The sequence below is a fragment of the Ammodytes marinus genome (assembly GCF_949987685.1).
Source record: "Ammodytes marinus genome assembly, chromosome: 21".
NCBI classification, from domain to species: Eukaryota; Metazoa; Chordata; class Actinopteri; order Uranoscopiformes; family Ammodytidae; genus Ammodytes; species Ammodytes marinus.
Window position 1 is genome coordinate 6800750 of NC_137225.1, and position 17472 is coordinate 6818221.

General features: G+C 44.4%; 1 protein-coding gene across 3 annotated transcripts in view; it reads right to left on the reverse strand.

The window, feature by feature from the left end:
- Positions 1-4434: 4434 nt before the first annotated feature.
- nrp1a (neuropilin 1a) overlaps positions 4435-17472 on the reverse strand; it is a 70788-nt gene continuing 57750 nt past the window's right edge. For 2 of the 3 annotated variants that reach the window (XM_080050346.1, XM_080050347.1), the window contains 9 exons: positions 16248-16579; positions 14486-14630; positions 11964-12074; positions 11183-11236; positions 8995-9138; positions 8117-8394; positions 7905-8001; positions 7726-7779; positions 4435-7607 (listed from right to left, as the gene is read on the reverse strand). In XM_080050346.1, the coding sequence (XP_079906472.1) occupies positions 7321-7607; positions 7726-7779; positions 7905-8001; positions 8117-8394; positions 8995-9138; positions 11183-11236; positions 11964-12074; positions 14486-14630; positions 16248-16579 (1502 nt within the window). In that variant the 3' untranslated portion in view covers positions 4435-7320. The remainder of the gene's footprint in view (positions 7608-7725; positions 7780-7904; positions 8002-8116; positions 8395-8994; positions 9139-11182; positions 11237-11963; positions 12075-14485; positions 14631-16247; positions 16580-17472) is intronic. The other variant, XM_080050348.1, reaches the window with a different exon arrangement.

Consider the following 17472-nt stretch of genomic DNA (forward strand, 5'->3'; position numbering starts at 1 on the left):
AGGGTCGAGGCCAAAGCCGTCTCCAACTCAAACAACATATCCACAGCCATCTTTGATGTTTACTATCACGTCTTTGACTGCGCACACACAGCACTGTCATCATCTGGTTACGTCCACCCCTGAGCACCATACAAAGGGCTCTGGCCCGCCCATATCAGATAGAACCAATTGAAACGTAGCTCAGGATTTCTTGACATATTTAATGAGCTTCAATGGAGAGTGCCCAGACCAACAGGCGCAGCAAATTTAATTTGCCAGCGCCTAGTGGCAGGTCTGGATTTCCAGGCTAATGCAGCAGGACATCTGGACCTGAACACGCTTTTTAAAACAAAGACCTGATGAATTAGTAGACAGTGATAAAGTAATGACCCCTTATTATGATTTGTTCAAGCCAACTGACTGGCTGTAAATGAAACTTGTATAATGAATAAAAATAAGATATTTTTTACATTTCTAAGCCCTTTTGAACATGAACAATATTATTTGAGATTCTTATTTGTTGCTTGGATGTTGTTGCAGAGGATCTAATTTGTCTTCTTTTAATTGTATTCTTTATACGTTTTACTTTGTGTTTGTTTTATTTGAATATAGTTTAATAAATTGACAGTATTTATCTGGAATGTTTCCCAATCTATCAACCCAAAGTTATTTCTTCTCAAGGCTTATAACTAAAATATAGGCCTAGTGTTGGTATAATCACTTAGAAACCGTTTATGAACAACTTTCCGATACATCCTTCACCATGGGTGTCATTGTAGAAGGTAGTGGGGCTAAATGAAAACACTTTATAGTATGAGTGTCCATATGGTGTTATACACCGCTGACAATAACTGAGCCGTTTATTAAATTTCTTTCTTTGCATGAATCATTTCATTGTTTTCTAATTATTTGATTGTCCCGTGGATCACTTCAAGCCATTCTCCATTACTGCGAAAATAGAAGATCGATGGCGCTTTTGTCTCTCGCTTGCCTGAGTCAGGGGCGTAGCACCAAATTCTGGGCCCCTATACAAAAAGTCCTGATGGGCCCCCTGAAAAGCGGTCTTACATTACACATGGCTCTCTGAGCCAGACAACTCCACAATATATTTATTTGAGGAATGACCAAATAATTACTTTTACCGGTGTTTCCCCCATAATATGTCTTAGTCAAGGTGGTCACTGGCCAGGGTCACTGGAGGTGCGGCGAAAATTTTGGGGGTTTTTTGCTCAAAGATGCCAATGCGCACTATAGAAATAAACAACTGTTTATTTGAATACAGATGTGCAATTTTGTTTGCTATGTGCAGGTATAATTTTACAGACAATACAAAACACAATTAAAGAAAACTTCTACTGTTTTGGTGCAATACTATGCAGACACACTAAATACAAATAAAAGACCATACACTTGTGTAGGCACATCAAGTGCAAATTCAACTTTTTAAAGTTCCTTTATGGATGGGGGGCTGTGATTATTGTGGACAATAGGCCTACTGTGATGTGATAGCCTATAATTCATTAATGGTTATTATTAGCCTACTTGCTTGATTTCTTTTTAAATACAGGTCGTTTTGGAACATGTCTTTCCCAATTTAAAACATAAAAATAAAGCAGCATTGAAAATTCAGAAAATAAATCTTGTTGGCCTACACTAGCATGCTGTTCTACAAATAACTCAATAATTGAAATAATAAATACAATGTGTTTTCCCCTTAAAATGTCTAAATGCATTTCAAAGACAGTAACAGTGTGGCACTTCTTTAAACTTACTGAAACTTGCAGGGGCCATCACTCTCATGTATTCCTCAGACTTTTATTTGCGCTGTCTGAGCTGATTGATAAGTTGTGTTGCCACAGTGATGTGGAGTCTCAAACTGTCCTAGCTTTGCCAGCACTTATTTCTGTACAGCTAAATATCCCCATAGAAACATTGCTGCGTTTATTTTCGCCACCAGTTCAATTCAATGTTGGCTTGCTCCTGCTTACTCTCCCGCATACATGCCTTAGTCATGCACAGGCCCCTGATCTCCTTGCAAGGGTCACGAGCCAGTCAATTATTTCTTTTTTTGGAATGGCATTGTTCAGGGCCTTCGAAGATCGGGGCCCCACATTTAGCTTGTTAAAAAAAAAAAAAAAAAAAAAAAGGGCCCCCCTCTGCCTTGGGCCCCCCCACGACTGTATCACTTTTCCCCCCAGTCCGTCGGCCCTGGCCTGAGTCATTAATTAATGCTAAGTGTCGCCATGCAATATTATTGGTTGGAGTAGTTTTACAAGAGATAAAAAAAACGGATCTGGTGGTGGGGATACAAATCTCTTGCGGTTAATTGTGTGTGAAGGATATACGCAGCCGAATGATGTTACAAGTCTAATTTGCTTGTTCATGATAATGAGGGGCTGAGCGTCGCTGCTGTTTATTGAAGATTGTGCAAATGTTTAGAGACATTAATCGTCGCAAATATTGGCTGATATTCTTACTTCTGTTGTCTCACATTCAGAACTGGAATATAAATGAAACAACAAAAGAACATTTTCCATTCATGTTCCTCCTCTATTTTGAACTCCATGTCCTTGTCAGTGTCCTGCCCAAATAAGACACCGGTACTTAAGGATGTGGCCTTACCTCTGTCGATGAAAAACAAATCAGTGAAAATAGAGACTAATCTCCCCTAATGATAGACCAACAAGAGAAGCGGCTGTAGCTCACATCAGCTTCTCATTAGTGGTCAGTGCCCGCCCTTCGCTCCATGCCATGGTTTTTTCACCACTGTTTACTGCTCCAATACAAGAGGCCTACCATTAGAGATTCCACTGGAGCTGTTTCCATCTGCTCAGAGATCTGGCAATAAATATTCATTCACCATTTATTACTTGTTGTTAGAGTAAATTGGTTTGACCAGGTGCCTCTAATCTGCCATTAAAAGGTCACATATTATGCACATTTTTAAAAGTTCAAATTTTTATTTGGGTTTCTACTAGAAACCATTTTCATGGTGTCGTGTCCAAAAAAATCCTTTGTATTTCTCACCGTGCCACTGCTCGATATCCACTTTTCAGCCCATGTCTGAAACGCTTTGTTTTAAAATTGCTCTGATTGGCCCCAAATCCAAATGCTGGTTTACATCTAGTTAGATTCAGGGGTAACTGGGGGTGTGTGCATATCACAGGTGGATGTGGTGCTAAGTTAAGTTGGTATTAAGGGGCATCGCTCCCCCCTTTATGATGTCATAAGGGTAGATAAATCTGACCAGGGATTTTGAACACAGGTTCTCAGAAAAGACAAGGTGGAGAAAAAGCAAGTTGTTTTTTCATACTTTGGGAGTGTCTGTTCACAAAGGGGGACCCACATTAATGTTGAAAAAAGTTCATTTTGCCTAATAGGTGACCTTTAAAGGCACTACGAGTAAGATGGCACGTTGGCGTCCCCTTTGGACAAAAGCGGTAGTATTTTTACGACGCCCGCTGTCGCAAATGCTCGTGCCAGGCGCGCGAGTGTGAACTGAGAAGGGCGCAATATAGTGCATGTACGTGTGTTGAAAGTGTGAGGACTCTTTTCGGCTCCGTGAGAGTGGTTTTGACACTGCATCAACTAATGCCAGTCAGTACACACCTGATTGCAATGAGTTGATGCAGCAGCGTCACCTAACTACCCTCTCTCACGGAGCTGTGTCCTCACAGAAAGCGAATGAAAGAGAGACGGCAGTTTGTATGGATCACGATGAGGTAATGTGTTTGTGTTGTTGATGTAAATAATGACTATTTCAGATAATGGTTATCTGATGATGGTGAAGCAAAGCAAACGTTGTGTTAGTACCAACCGCTCATTCATTTAGGAGTAAACACAGTCTAGTTTCGCTCTCGTGAAATTGTATACACGTTGCTTGGCAACGTCCTCGTCCCGCCCGTAGTCACTCTCTCTTTTCGCTTTTCTTCATTGCATTCTCTTTTTTTCTTTGATGGTTCAGCCTCGTTACCAGTCATTGTGACGACAAATAACTGTCTCAAACAAGGCTCCCGCTCCCCTTCCCTCACCTAGAGGGATAGGCTTCTCAAATCACGCTGCAGCGCCACACTGAAATCTGCAACCAATACGGATATGTGACCATAGAGCCTGCACGAGCGAACCGAAAATCGGACTGGGTGTGCGACCAGACCAAAAGCAGTAATAAAAACTATATAAAAACGTCTTTCTTTGCACTGATGGTCCCGTTTGCTGTTAAAGGTAATTTATGATTATCAGAGGAAACATGAGGCTGTTTAAAATATATTTAAATGTTACTCGTAGCCGCTTTAAGGCTCCCGAAAACAACCTGATTAAAGTGTAATTGATAAATGACCACATAAATGATCAACTTCCTCCATATGAAGACGTATTTTATTTGTATCTTTGGAAAGCGATGGCTGCAGAGACAAAGACTAGACAAAACATTGTTGTTTACATCACTGTCATGGCTGTACTAATGCTTTCATATGACTTTGATGCAGAAAACAGATGCTGCTTCAGAGAGCTGCCTGTGAAGCGTACTGGGTAGCCCACTAACAGCACAGCACTGTGTGATGGTAAGATCTGACTGGAAAAGGAAAAAAAATACCCTTTAAGTTTTGTATTCTGGATCACAACACAGTTATACTTTTTAAGGCCTTGCTGTTTATTCATTTTTTTTTCCTACAACAGCAGATTACAGAAGCAGTATTGAAAATAAAAGTCTCATTTTCTTGTTCTCGTAAAAAACGAAACAACAAAATTCTGCACAAAATTTGAATGACAAGTACAAAAGAAGCGTTAATATGCCTTGTAAATGGTGGGGGGGAGGGGAGGGGGGTGGCAGGGACATTACCGTGGAAAATCTATTATGCCTTTTTCAATAATGAAAACATCTCAATATTTTTACATCTCAGAATTGGATCACATAATCTGAAACTATATATATATTTATATATAAAAAAGATGAAAGAAATGAACACGTTGTTTTTGTTGTGTTTTTGACTTTCTTCAGTTCTTTTTTCTGAAAATGAATGCTATAAACACATAAACCTCTTAAATATATTTATCAGTGCAAGATTGTTTCTTTTTTGAGTCCACGCTACAGTATCCTTTTTCTCTAGTTTAGCAGACGGAGCTACAGTCCTCTGTAGCTGAAAGCGGCGGACGGTAAAAGAAGTGGGTGGTGGACGTCTGAAAAAAACAGAACAAGCTGAGAAATGTGTTCACCACGGCACAACATACAGAGCACAGCGATGCACAAAGACGTCAAGGTTTTGATTGTTTGATTGTGGCGTTGAAAAAAAACCATTCCGTTCCGCTCCCGTGGGGCCCTTGTGTCCTGATACTGTCGGTGTCACATTGAGTTCACACAGTCCCTTCCCCGCGTAGGGGAAACAAGAGTCTCAATGGAGACTTTGAAGAGTTCACTTTGAGGTGACATTTGCACTTCTTTTTAAGCCTAAAAAAGAGATAGAAAAACAGACTTTTCTCTAGAAGCGTCCCCCCCTATCACTCCCCCTCTTGGGTTTCTCTACTGGGGCTCTGACACGTCAAAGCAAGAAATCACTCCTTGATATGATGACCATTCGTGAACTGTGGTATTATAGCATTTTGTGTGTTGGTGAGAACCCCCATTGAACAAGAACGGGGGCGACAATCCTTTGGTAAAGCCACGAAGGGGAGGCCAGGTGACGCCACTCCACCCCCCCACCGCTGTACCAGTGTCTCGTCCTAATGACATCAGCTCTGACATCACAACATTATGGCTGCTACACGTGAAACACGTAGAAACTCTTTGCTGCCCCTTAAAGGCCTTAAGCTACAATTACAGCATGTGAACATTACAAACTGGGTTTCTTATGAGACAAATGTGTTCAGCTAAAGTTACGATAGCACCATTCTTCAGTTAGTGTGTTTGCCCCTCTTTTTTAATAGATGGGCTCCTAACACGAGGGAATCGGTAACAAAGTGCATTCAAGCTGCATTGTCCAGATAGCACTTCTTCAGTGAACAATCCACAGTGACATTGGGAGGTGACGAGCTAACCTAGGTCTTCTTAGCTAATGCAAAGCAATAATGATTGTTGTTTATTTTTTGGTATGCTGGCAGACATTTTATACATTTTACCCTCGCTGCCATCGACATGAGCGTGTTTGACGCAATGTGAAATGTTCTGGTGACCAGTCAAACTAGCAGCAGTGCTATAATGAAGAAATGAGAAAGAAGAGTTCCTCATGTCAGCTGTTTTTGTTTTGTCTTTAGATTGTTTTGTTACCTTTATTACTCATTTGTGACCTTGTGTTTTTTTGTAAAGTGGGCGTTTTGATGACAGATGGCTTGAATGCACATTGAAAATCGCTGTAATATCAGCGTCACACAAGTCTCACTCATTTGAGTAAGACTTGTGTAGTACAAGTAATCTAAAATGAAAAACGGCAACACTGCACCTTCCACAAAAACAGTCAGAAGATTGTATTTACAAACACACAAACCCATGAAAAAAGGGATACTGCAGCTTTTTTCCTTTCTTTAAAAAGGGCAATAAAATATATTAAAACTTATTTACAGTGTGTGGTTTTTGGACAAAAACATAAAAGAGAGCTGTAATAGATTGTTTTTCCTGTTTTGCACCTATTCATAAGATAATGTGCCCCTGTTTCCTATATCATGACTTAAGCCATGTACAGTAAAAAAACACCCAGATCAACAGAGGAGGCCAACCTAAATGTCCTAAAGGCACTGTCAGAACCATACATTGCCATGAATGGGACCCTCACTTTAGAGTGATAGAAGTCAAAGGGGGAAAAGGTTCAGGGTCATGGGTTATGGGCACACCCTGTATGCCACAACATGGGGCAGATCTACAGTTTTGCCTGATATGGTTCATTTACGATTTTTGATACGTCTCTTTCAAAACGGATTTAAAAAAAAGAAACATTTCTTTCCCAGAAAATGATAAATACTTTAAACATTATTAATAAATTGGTCTCAACACCAGCATCCGATTGTAAAAATGAATGAAAATCAAAATAGAAAAATTAAAATATCATCTAAATCATCTGTACATCATTTTTTGTTCTGTAGTTTATTTGTACACAGTGTCCCCTACTGCAAGGTTCTTTTTTTTTACTGCAGCTCCTGAGAAAAAGCATGGATCAGTTCAAAACCTCCCGTTGGTTCCTGAACTTGTTCCCTCATCCAGCAGGATGAAGGTGTTTGTGGCAGTCCTTTTGAGCCTGTCTGCCTACTAGCAGATACACCAGAGGATATGCCTACAGCCAGTCAGTGTCCTGTGCACACGCTCTGTGAACCTCTGCACGATATACAGTCACACACCAATGCACTCCCAGTCCCATCTCACGCCTCTGAGTATGAGCTCTGTACATTGAGTTTGTCCTTCTTTAGCTTGACACCGTCCACCAGTTCAAAGTTATAGTTCTCCAGGGCTGATAGGTTCCTGTCCGACATGCCCCCGTGTGAGCAGGCGCAGTACAGGACCACGCCGCAGATGGCGCCCAGGAAAACCCCCAGGGCCGACATGGCGATGATGGTGATGAGGATGGGGTCCAGGGTCTTCAGCATGTTGCCCGCTCCGCTGATCTGGTTGGTCTCCACAAAGTCTGGGTATTCAGTGATCTCTTCAACTGGACGGGAGAGAAGGAGAAGGGGAGATTTAAGATACGGCATCAACTAGAAACTGGACCAGAGCAAACTATACCCCACACAAAGGGAATATTACTGGATAAACACCTAAGTACTTACGGATTTCATTGAGGCGATCCTCCGGTAGCATAGGCTCAGTGGGTACATCAGGGTCTGTTCAAATAGAAATTACATTTTTAGTCCAATGTGGAAGACAAACTGAAGTAAAAGCCGAACAGTCATGTTTCAGATGGAGAACTGAAGGCAGGCATTATAACACAGAGCAGTGGAAGCCTCACCTTTACAGTCCGCCATGCTGAGTCCATTGAGAACCTTAATGTCATCCACAGCAATGTCTCCCCAGCTCTTTCCCTCGACCAGACCTTCGACCACCACCTTGAAAATAAGCACACAGTCACTTTCTGTCAACCTTTTCTTGAATGCCAAGAAAGGTATGGTGGTACATTCCCATACAGGTAACAGACTGAAAGGTGTACCAATCCTAATTTACCTGAAAGGGTTTGTTGGTGCGTGGCACAAGGACCCGGCCTTCCCTCCAGCGGTTGCCCTGGTGGCCGCTGACCGTCCACAGTAGGATGTCGGCCGGTCCGTCCAGCGTCTGCTTGCGCTGTTTGATGTGCAGCGTGCCGATGTGTGAGCCGAACATGTGGTACCAGAAGGACAAACACAGGTCTGAGTCTGGGGAGCTGACCACGGGACTGACCAGCCGCGCCACCTCCGTCTCTTGGGGACCGGTTGCTAGGGTGTAGATGAAGTTCCCCGATCCACCTGTTGGGTGTAAAGTCACCTATTATGCAAATTGCACTTTTCCATGGCTTTTCAACATTAATATGGGTACTAGGTGTGACTACATACTCCCAAAGGAAAATAAAAAAAACAACACTCTCTCTTATGACGCCATATGGGGGGGAAAACCACGGCTCCTCTCGACCAACCTAACTTAACACTACCTCCACCTGTGATAAGCCCACCCTTAGATATCGCTGAATCTAACAGGCAGTGAGATTGAAACCAGCATTGAGATTCAGGGCAAATCAGAGCAGACTGGGCTTTTTTGAAAGGCAGGTCTTAAAGAGACAGGCTCTAAAACGGAGCGTTTGAGACAGAGGCTAAAGAGAGGAGATTCATCAATGGCACTTTGAGAAATGTAAAGGGTTCTTTGGACACTAAAAACCATGAAAATCGTTTCAACTAGAAACCCTAATTACAATTTTGAACTGACACATGAGTATTATATGTGACCTTTAAATAACTTGTAACACTGCCGGACAAAAAACTCTGAGGCTAAAAGGAAATGTGACTTTCAGCATGTAAGGAGGTTGCAAATTGTCTGGATTGAGCGACACCCTACGCCTAAGGGGTCCTCACCTGTGTGGTCCATGTTGGGTCCAGTGTTGAGTGTGGGGGTGCCACTAGACTGGATCTGCCACCTGGAGCCGGTGTCCTCTGACGTCCAGCTGCAGAAGGACGGGTCACTGGCCCAGCCAAAGTCACAGGCGAACCACAGGAAGGCTGCAAGAATGATCAAAGAAAACGTCAAGATCATGTGTCGAATTTCAGGAGATCAAATTTTTCATCATCCTCTTTACTACAAATGGAGAAATTGCCAAGAGCTTCGGGCTTCAAAAACTGAAACAATGACCTGGGGGCCTGTTGTGATATGACTGCAGGGTACGCTTTGGGGCTTCATCCACCCACCCACCCTGACCAGCTACAAGCACTAGAGGGCAGCAGAGAACTGTCAGATGTAACTTTGTCCCTGATAAAAAAACAGCACATTCAGGAGGGAGAATCAGACTGGGATAGAGGGCAAGTCATGGCCTCTAACATGGGAAAGAGCCAATAGACAGCTCAGACCTCATGTGGACCTTATTTCTTGGCTGTGGTTGATCTCTTTTTAATGAACGTAACGGGGTATATAAAGAGGTATAGAGGGACACAGAGGACTGGCACAGTGAAAAGACATGGACAGGGGAAGAAGAATAAGACGTGGTCTGGACACAGAGTCCAGCTGAAAAAAGCAACATTCATAGCAACCCGCAGAGAGTTTGGGATTTTAATGAGAGCGGGGACTTGAGAATTAAAGACAGCTATGGTAACAGTGCCGGGGCCCCATTCCAACAATGCAATCCCCCGTGGACACACGCAGCGCTCAAGGAGCCTCCATAGAGACAATAAAATGTGTGGGAGCTCAGGCTTCAATGTTTTTCTTTAAAAAAAAATTGGATAAAGAAAGACTTCCAAAGAACACAAGGGAGGGAGCTGTGTTGGGAAGTTAACCACGGCCTTCAAACTCCAGCATGAGACATCTTTAGAGATACAATGAGGCGGCGCTCCAAATGATGTAATATATGAGCCAATATTCCCTTTAATAATGGGAAGACTTTAACTAGCTTCTGGAGGCAACGGCTACATGTACCCATTAAGCACAAAGGATGGAATTCCCATGTGGTACCACATTTCAGATGCCAAGCCACTTTTTACTTTTCGTCGAGAGATCCCATTTCCAATTAAAATGGCTATGGCTCTTTTTTTCCATAATTCGGAGGCTTTGATTAGCAACCAACAAACTCTGGGTAAGATGAGCAGCCACATGACTCACTTGGCCATTTCATGAAAAAGAAAAAAGAGAGTTTGTACATGCCCAATGCCAAGCAGAACTACATCCTCTGAGATTAGCGTCCATGAATGAGAAATCAGACGGATTCTAGTTTACCCGCAGATATTTTGTTATGCAGATACGTACACCCTAATAAACACACACACACACACACACACACGCACGCACGCACGCACGCACGCACGCACGCACGCACACACACACACACACACACACACACACACACACACACACACACACACACACACACACACCTGTACCTCTCCTATCTATTATCATGGCTTGTGTCCCAGCAGACTGCAGACAGAACACAGAGCCAGCTGATGGAGTGAACAGGGCTGGGTGGAGCCTATGGCCCATTAGCCAAGGTCAGACTGGGGCACAGTCTCTCAGCTGGCTGCTTCACTATGTTTGTGTGTGTGTGTGTGTGTGTGTGTGTGTGCGTGCATGTGATCCCAGAGCACACCTAATTTCCTCTGGTCATTTGCATCACTCGTCCCTGTTTCTGTGGTGTGTATGTGTGTGTATGTGTCTGTGTGTAGTGTGCGCAGTGTGTCAGTGTCGGCCCAGTGATTAGTGCTTATGCTGAGAAGGCAGCGACGGAGCACCAGTGCTAATCATCAGCAAGCCCTGCATCACCCAACCTCCCTCACCCTGTCAGTGAGAGCCTCTCGGGGCCTTATCATCAACTTTAATAACAGACACACATCAGAGGAGAGAGAGAAAGAGGCTGCCTCGAGCTGGCAATCATTAGCTCATGTATGCTTCTGGATAAATCGATGGAAATTAATTCAAAAACTCAAAACCTTGAGCAGTAAATATTAATTCTCTGTCCCAACCCTTCTGGCAGGCAATCTTTAAAAACATCACATCCAGAACTCGGTTTGATATGGAATAATCGGCAGGAAAAGCAAAAATATATTCAGTTTAGCTCACCTGGGATGGTATCTACTTCAGCAGCGGTAGTAGTTTCTGGCATCATGGTACCACCTGGTCACAACCACAACACATTAGCATGGTTAGCATAGCCTGACAAGAGTTAACTTCCCTTTCAAATAACCGCACTATATGCACTAAACGTATCAGTGCTAGCTACGTTTAGCTCATCAACGCACGTCTTGTATTATCTGTGCCTTTGAAACACTTTCAAAACACCTGGCTGACACAGTGCCATGCTAATCACCAGAGACTGCTGGTTAATGGGGAGCGCAGGCGCCAGTGAGAGAGTCAAAGAGTTACTGGGTTAGTAGGAAATGAGGCCAAGTGGAGTGTGTGCAAAAATGTAATTGCTGGAGGACAAGGCAGGTTAGTGCTGAAAGGATACAGTTGGTGGGTTTAGAAGCAGGTGTGTGTGTGTGTGTGTGTGTGTGTGTGTGTGTGTGTGTGTGTGTGTGTGTGTGTGTGTGTGTGTGTGGATTAGCACATTTGACGGTCTATGGAGCAAGCACGACAAAAACCTCTCCTGTGAGCCTGCAGAGGTTGTAGCTACAGGTGCAGATAATTAGAGCGGTGTATATGCAAGTGTGCAGATTAGCTGTAGTATCAGATCTAGCGATATCTAGCGACAGTGAGCAGGGGAAGCAGAGCAAGATGGAGTGTGAGCCAAAGAAGAAGAAAGGGGAGAGAGAGAGAGGGGGGGAGAGAGAGAGAAAGAGAGAAAGTTAGAGAGAGAAAAAGGGGGGGTTAGCTTGCAGTCTCATGAGGGAGATGTTAGCACCTGTCACGTCGTAGTCATCACCTGTGCCGCTGTGGCAGCTGGCCTGGTCGTCGTCACACTCGTCCGACTGAGTGGTGCTCGGTGCTAGTGTGGTAGGAGCCAGGGTGGGAGCTGCAGGGGGCAAAGAAGAAGAAGAAGAAGAGAGAAAGCACACAATATGGATTAGATTTCAATTTACAGATGCAAAATGCACTGATGCAGATGAGCTTTGGGCTCGGTTTGGTGATTTAAATGTGTTCATATTGAAAGAAATGTTAAGCAATTCATCATTTCTATGGTGCTTTTTCCCTGAGAGAAGGTAAGCTAATGTGAATCGTTTGCTATGAGCATTAGCATAACGATGTATTCCTGTTGTTAGTTCCCATCACTGTCCGATCGTGTTCTCACCTCAAATGAGGCACTGAGCTTTAGGGGGAAAATGCAGCACGGCTTGATATCACATTACATTGATTCATTTATTTATGTATTCTTTTTTTCCAATGTGACTCACGGTAAGTGCATTTCAACATTACAAGGACAAGAGCTATATTTCATGACCAACTGGAGTGAATACCTCTTAAACAAACACTGAAGAGTGCCAGAGTAAAAGTACTTTGAATTGTTTTATAAAATGAGAAAGAAAGAGTGCTAGCATGCAGTACAAATGGAGTCTGAAAATGTGTTTTACCAGCTTGCTTTACAGTAAAAATGTATAATAGAAGAAAAGCAAAGACAAACTCTAATATATATGTAAAATCTGCATGCTCCATTCATGGGCCTGAGCTTAGCTATTAGCGTCCTTACTTTGGATCATGCTGTGGAGGTGTGGGTGTATAAATAGAGCTGAAGCTCAAGCATGGTGCTTCAGGCTTGGGCGGCTCAATCTCAAAGACACAGAAACGGGGTCTAGGATTGGCTATATCAGGGCCCCTGGTGGCCACAGTGGCCTCTCATTATGGCCGTGCTGCACTTTGATGTGGGCATGCTCCCCTATATCCACTCCACTGCCGCACAGCAGTCCTGCGGTGTGTGTGCATGTGCGTGTGTGTGTGTGTGTGTGTGTGTGTGTGTGTGTGTGTGTGTGTATGTGCATTTGTGTATTTACACTGACTGAGTAATGAACGGGCCTCTCCGGTGCAGAGGGATGGAAAAAAGAAAGGGGCGAGAAGTGGAGCGCAAGACGTAGACAGATAGGGGTAAACTGCCGGAAAAATATATGTGCAAAGTATCTGTGTGTGAGATTGTGAGTGTGTGTGTGTGTGTGTGTGTGTGTGTGTGTGTGTGTGTGTGTGTGTTAGTGCAAGGCAAAAGCTCTCGTTCTGTCCCTCTGCCGGATGAAATATGAGGCAGATCAGCTCTTGTCAGTGTTGGGGTGGGGAAGGTCAGGGATGGGGTCAGCACTGCGTCAGGGGAGCCTCTCACTAAAATGAGGATTTAGCCCTCCTGCTACGGCTTGCTACACAAACACACACACTGGTACTAGTACAAGCACCTGCACATGTGCCCGATTGTGTTTACACGCGCGTAACCACATGTTTGGCAGGGTGATTGCGGTTGCTCTGTGTGTATACGTCTGCGCGAGTGCGTGTGTGCGTTTGGCATTAACACTGAAAACAAGCATTATCATCTGACTAAAGCTCCCCGGTGGGAGTCCACGAGGCTTACCACTATAACGGGCCTCCCTGAAATCCAATATGTAAATCCACTTAGGGGCTAGCGCGTTACACACTCATATCTACACTGAGCTGTTTCTGTGCTACATCAGCTTTGAGAGAGACAGATAAAGAGCCTGGAAAAAAGGGCTAATTTTAAAGATAGCAAAAGGGTGCCGGGCCCTCTCTGAAAGACGAAAGACATTGCAAGGAGTTGGGGAAAAGTGAGATGGGGGGGCCGGGGCTGCAATAATCCTTCTGGGCCAGGTGGGCTTTCATTTGATCCCTCCCTAGAAGTGGATATCTATGGGGGCAGCTTTGATAGTACGGGGCAGACGAGACAACTGTCCTTGTAGGGATGAAAGAGCAGAGGCTGGACAGCTGTGGGCTCAACACAAGGAGCCTTCACAGACGTCTTCAAACAACCATGAGTGTGGCAAAGGAATGAAGAGCAAGCCACTCACAGCCACGTCATTAGTTAGGATGATAGATGGCTCACCTGCGTGTGTGTTAAGACATGTGCACGTGTACAAAGAGGCTCTGAATGAGTCAAGCTGTGCCTGGTAAGGTTCTTATTGTGCGTGTTGAGAATTCATGTTCTGACTGAAAATGTAAAGACTTAATGTCAGCCGGTAGGGACGTCACGACCAGGGGTGAACATGTCGTTACCATGGTTAAAAGCCTTCCACACAGCTGGAAATGATAGCAGCATGTGAAATATGGGAATGGTGGCTTTTCCACCACTGGTAGAAAACGTCATTATGGTTTGGTAGAGAAACGCAGCACCACAGGTAGAAATGTGTCCACCATTGGCAGAAATGCAATCACTACGTACACTTGCACTTCTTTGCATATTTTGCACCAGAAACTTTAAGTGAAAATGTGGATTACCTTCAATCTCGCAGCCGAGAAGCTCTAGTCGAAGGCCCATGCCGGCGGGGGTGGCCCTCTCTGGGTAGATTCGGACGAAACGGGTCAGCAGGGGCTCCACCGTCCTCAGCTCAGGAGTGTCATAGTTGCTGTTCCCTTCGAATATCTGTCAGGGGAAAAAGGAGTAATATTGTAGAAAGTGTCACTACTACTGCTGTTTGACTTCTACAGCTCTCCAACAGATACCCTGAGGCAGACTTATTCCTGCTTTCTGAAAAAGGGGGGGGGCTAGAGTGTTGGCATCTGCTGGGTGTAGGTGGAAAGATGACCAGATCCCTCTCATCTCGCTGACATCTAAAGCACAGCTTATAGGCAGGTGATGCAGAGGGGGCAGCAGTGGTGAAGACAGCATTAACACGCTGCTCTGTCAAAGGCAACTTTCCAGCTCCCTTCCACTCTTCCTCAGATCCTCCGCGAGCGATGAAATAAATGAGAAATGAAAGAGGAGGATGTGGGGTGCAAGCCAAGCAGGCAAAGCGGGAGATAGTGGAGGGATGGATGTGGATTAATGGGTGTGATCGCGCAAAGGAGACTGGTGCAACTTTGATGCTGGAAACCAGGGAGGGGGAGAGAGGCAGCTAACTAGGACGGGGGGGTGTGTATGGATCCTCCTTACTCCCTTCATAAATCAGCCTTCAGCCCATCTGGATCTATGCTCTGCCAGGGACACTTGTACTTGGGGGCGGGCTTTTGCAGCACCTCCTGAAGATGTGTGTATGGTACCACAACTAATCAACTACACCATTGGTTGTATAGCCCTAGTGTGGCTGTGTAGTTGCATGTATTTGTATTCATTATGTGTGTGTATGCGCTAGTCTCCTGCGCATGGGGTGACGCTGGCTGATAAATCTTGGGTCACTTCTCCATGTTGCACGCTCCTTGGTCCTCGTCCCTCCTTTCCTCCCCGGAGAGGTTTCACTATCCACTGAAAGGGTTCAACGTGTGTGTGTGTGTCGGGCAGAATACAAAGCAGGGAAGGGAGCACTACTGGGAGAAGACTGAGAGACTTGAGATGCTTATCCTAATGTGATTCAAAGCACTGCCCAAATTGACTGGGGACGGCCGCTTAATGACTCATAACTGCCCAGAGCAACAGCGGTGAAAATTGACTAAATGTGGCATAATCTGAATCGATGTCCGGACATATCTGAGAGACATTCTTGGAAGTATGTATTCAAATCCTTTTCCGCCGGCGCTGAAGGTAAAATCTTTGTGTGTTTGCATTATAAAACCAAGCATACAATCAAACCGATATCCTTGAAAGGTCTATCTTTAGAACATAAAGAGAACATTATGGGTCCTTTGGTTGGGGGTATGCTTCTGATTTGCTTGCAGAACTGAACAAATACCCCAGTCAAATGACACAGTCCTAAACATTACTCAGGGGCATGGTAGCATATGATCAACAAATGCACTGCACTTAAATAGTGCTTTTTCCCATGGCATAGTTTGCCTCTTTTTCACCCAATCCCACACAAACACATACATCAACGGCGGCAGCAGATACTAATAATAATAATGGATTGGATTTATAATAGCGCTTTTCAAGGCACTCAAAGCGCTTTACAGGGTTCACACACAGGGTGCAAGCTAATGTGAGTACCCAGAAGCCATCGCTTGAACTGGGATTGAACCGCCAACCCTTGGACCACTGAATTACCTGCTTAGCCACAGCCATCCCAAAAAACAAACACACACTCATACAAAAAATAAAACATCTCACCTTTGGCTTGTTCCCATTGGAGTCCAAAACCATCCTATAGTCGGAGCCGTTGTTGCTGAAGCCGAGGCGGAACCTCTTCATGAAGACCTTGTTCTCGCGGTGCTTCCCTCCCTGGATGATCAGTCCCCTCACCAGCTTCTCCTCCCCCAGGTCCACCTGCAGCCACTCACTGGTGAAGGGCTGGGGCTGAGGCAGCAGGGTCCAGCCCGTCCTACTGGTCAGCAGCCGGGCGTTCTCTGGCACCCAGCTCCGGTCCGTGTGGGAGGATGCAGTGATCTGGTTGTCAGTGATCATACCCGATACCATGCCCAACATGCCCGAACATGGGTACTCTAGAAAGACAAAACGGAAAGCACAAGGGGTTACGTTTACTACTGAAACTACAAACCATCAAAGGTTTTTGGCCATAAAGGAGAGGGATTTGTTTTATATTGTACTATTGCTTCTCTAAGTGAACCTCCATTGACTACCCCTAGATACTAGAAAATCCATGTTTGTTTACAACATACATTTGCTTTCAATTTGGTCCTCGTGAACAGTCCATATGGTACAGTTTTATTTAGGACAGGTTTAGATATGTGGGATTGTCAGCTCTACTGTGAAACTATGAATTTATTTACAACGTAGTTTGAACTACTTTTTCATCTTAGCTTTTCTCTAGTAATTCTTCCAGTGTGAAGTCATTGGTAGTTTACAAGTCTATGCTTTTAGAGTCGCTAACCCAACACTGCCAAACGGTCGATGCTCAACATCATTTACCTTGGTAAATTCTAGTTTGGCGAGTTTCAGACTGATATAAGGAAGAAGGGAAAATGAAAAGACAAAGTGAGGATGACAATTCCCCAATCTCCTTGTGCTGTTACACTGTGATCTCTCCCTCTATTCTCATTCTGTCTGCAGACCTCATGCATACTAATTCCTCCGCCCGAAGCGCTTGTCTCCAGGCAGCCAATTAAAAGCCTCCTCTCGGTCGGGGCTTCCACGTCCTGCATTGTGGGAGCTCTTTTTTCTTTTCATCTCCCTCATCCCTCTATACACTCAAGTATACTCTCTATCTCACACTATGCACGCACGCACACATGCACACACACACACGCACGCGCACACACACGCACACACACACACACACACACACACACACACACACACACACACACACACAAAACACATTCTATTTGTGTTTTGTATGCTGCTGCACCTCATCTACCTTCTGCTCGACTGTTTC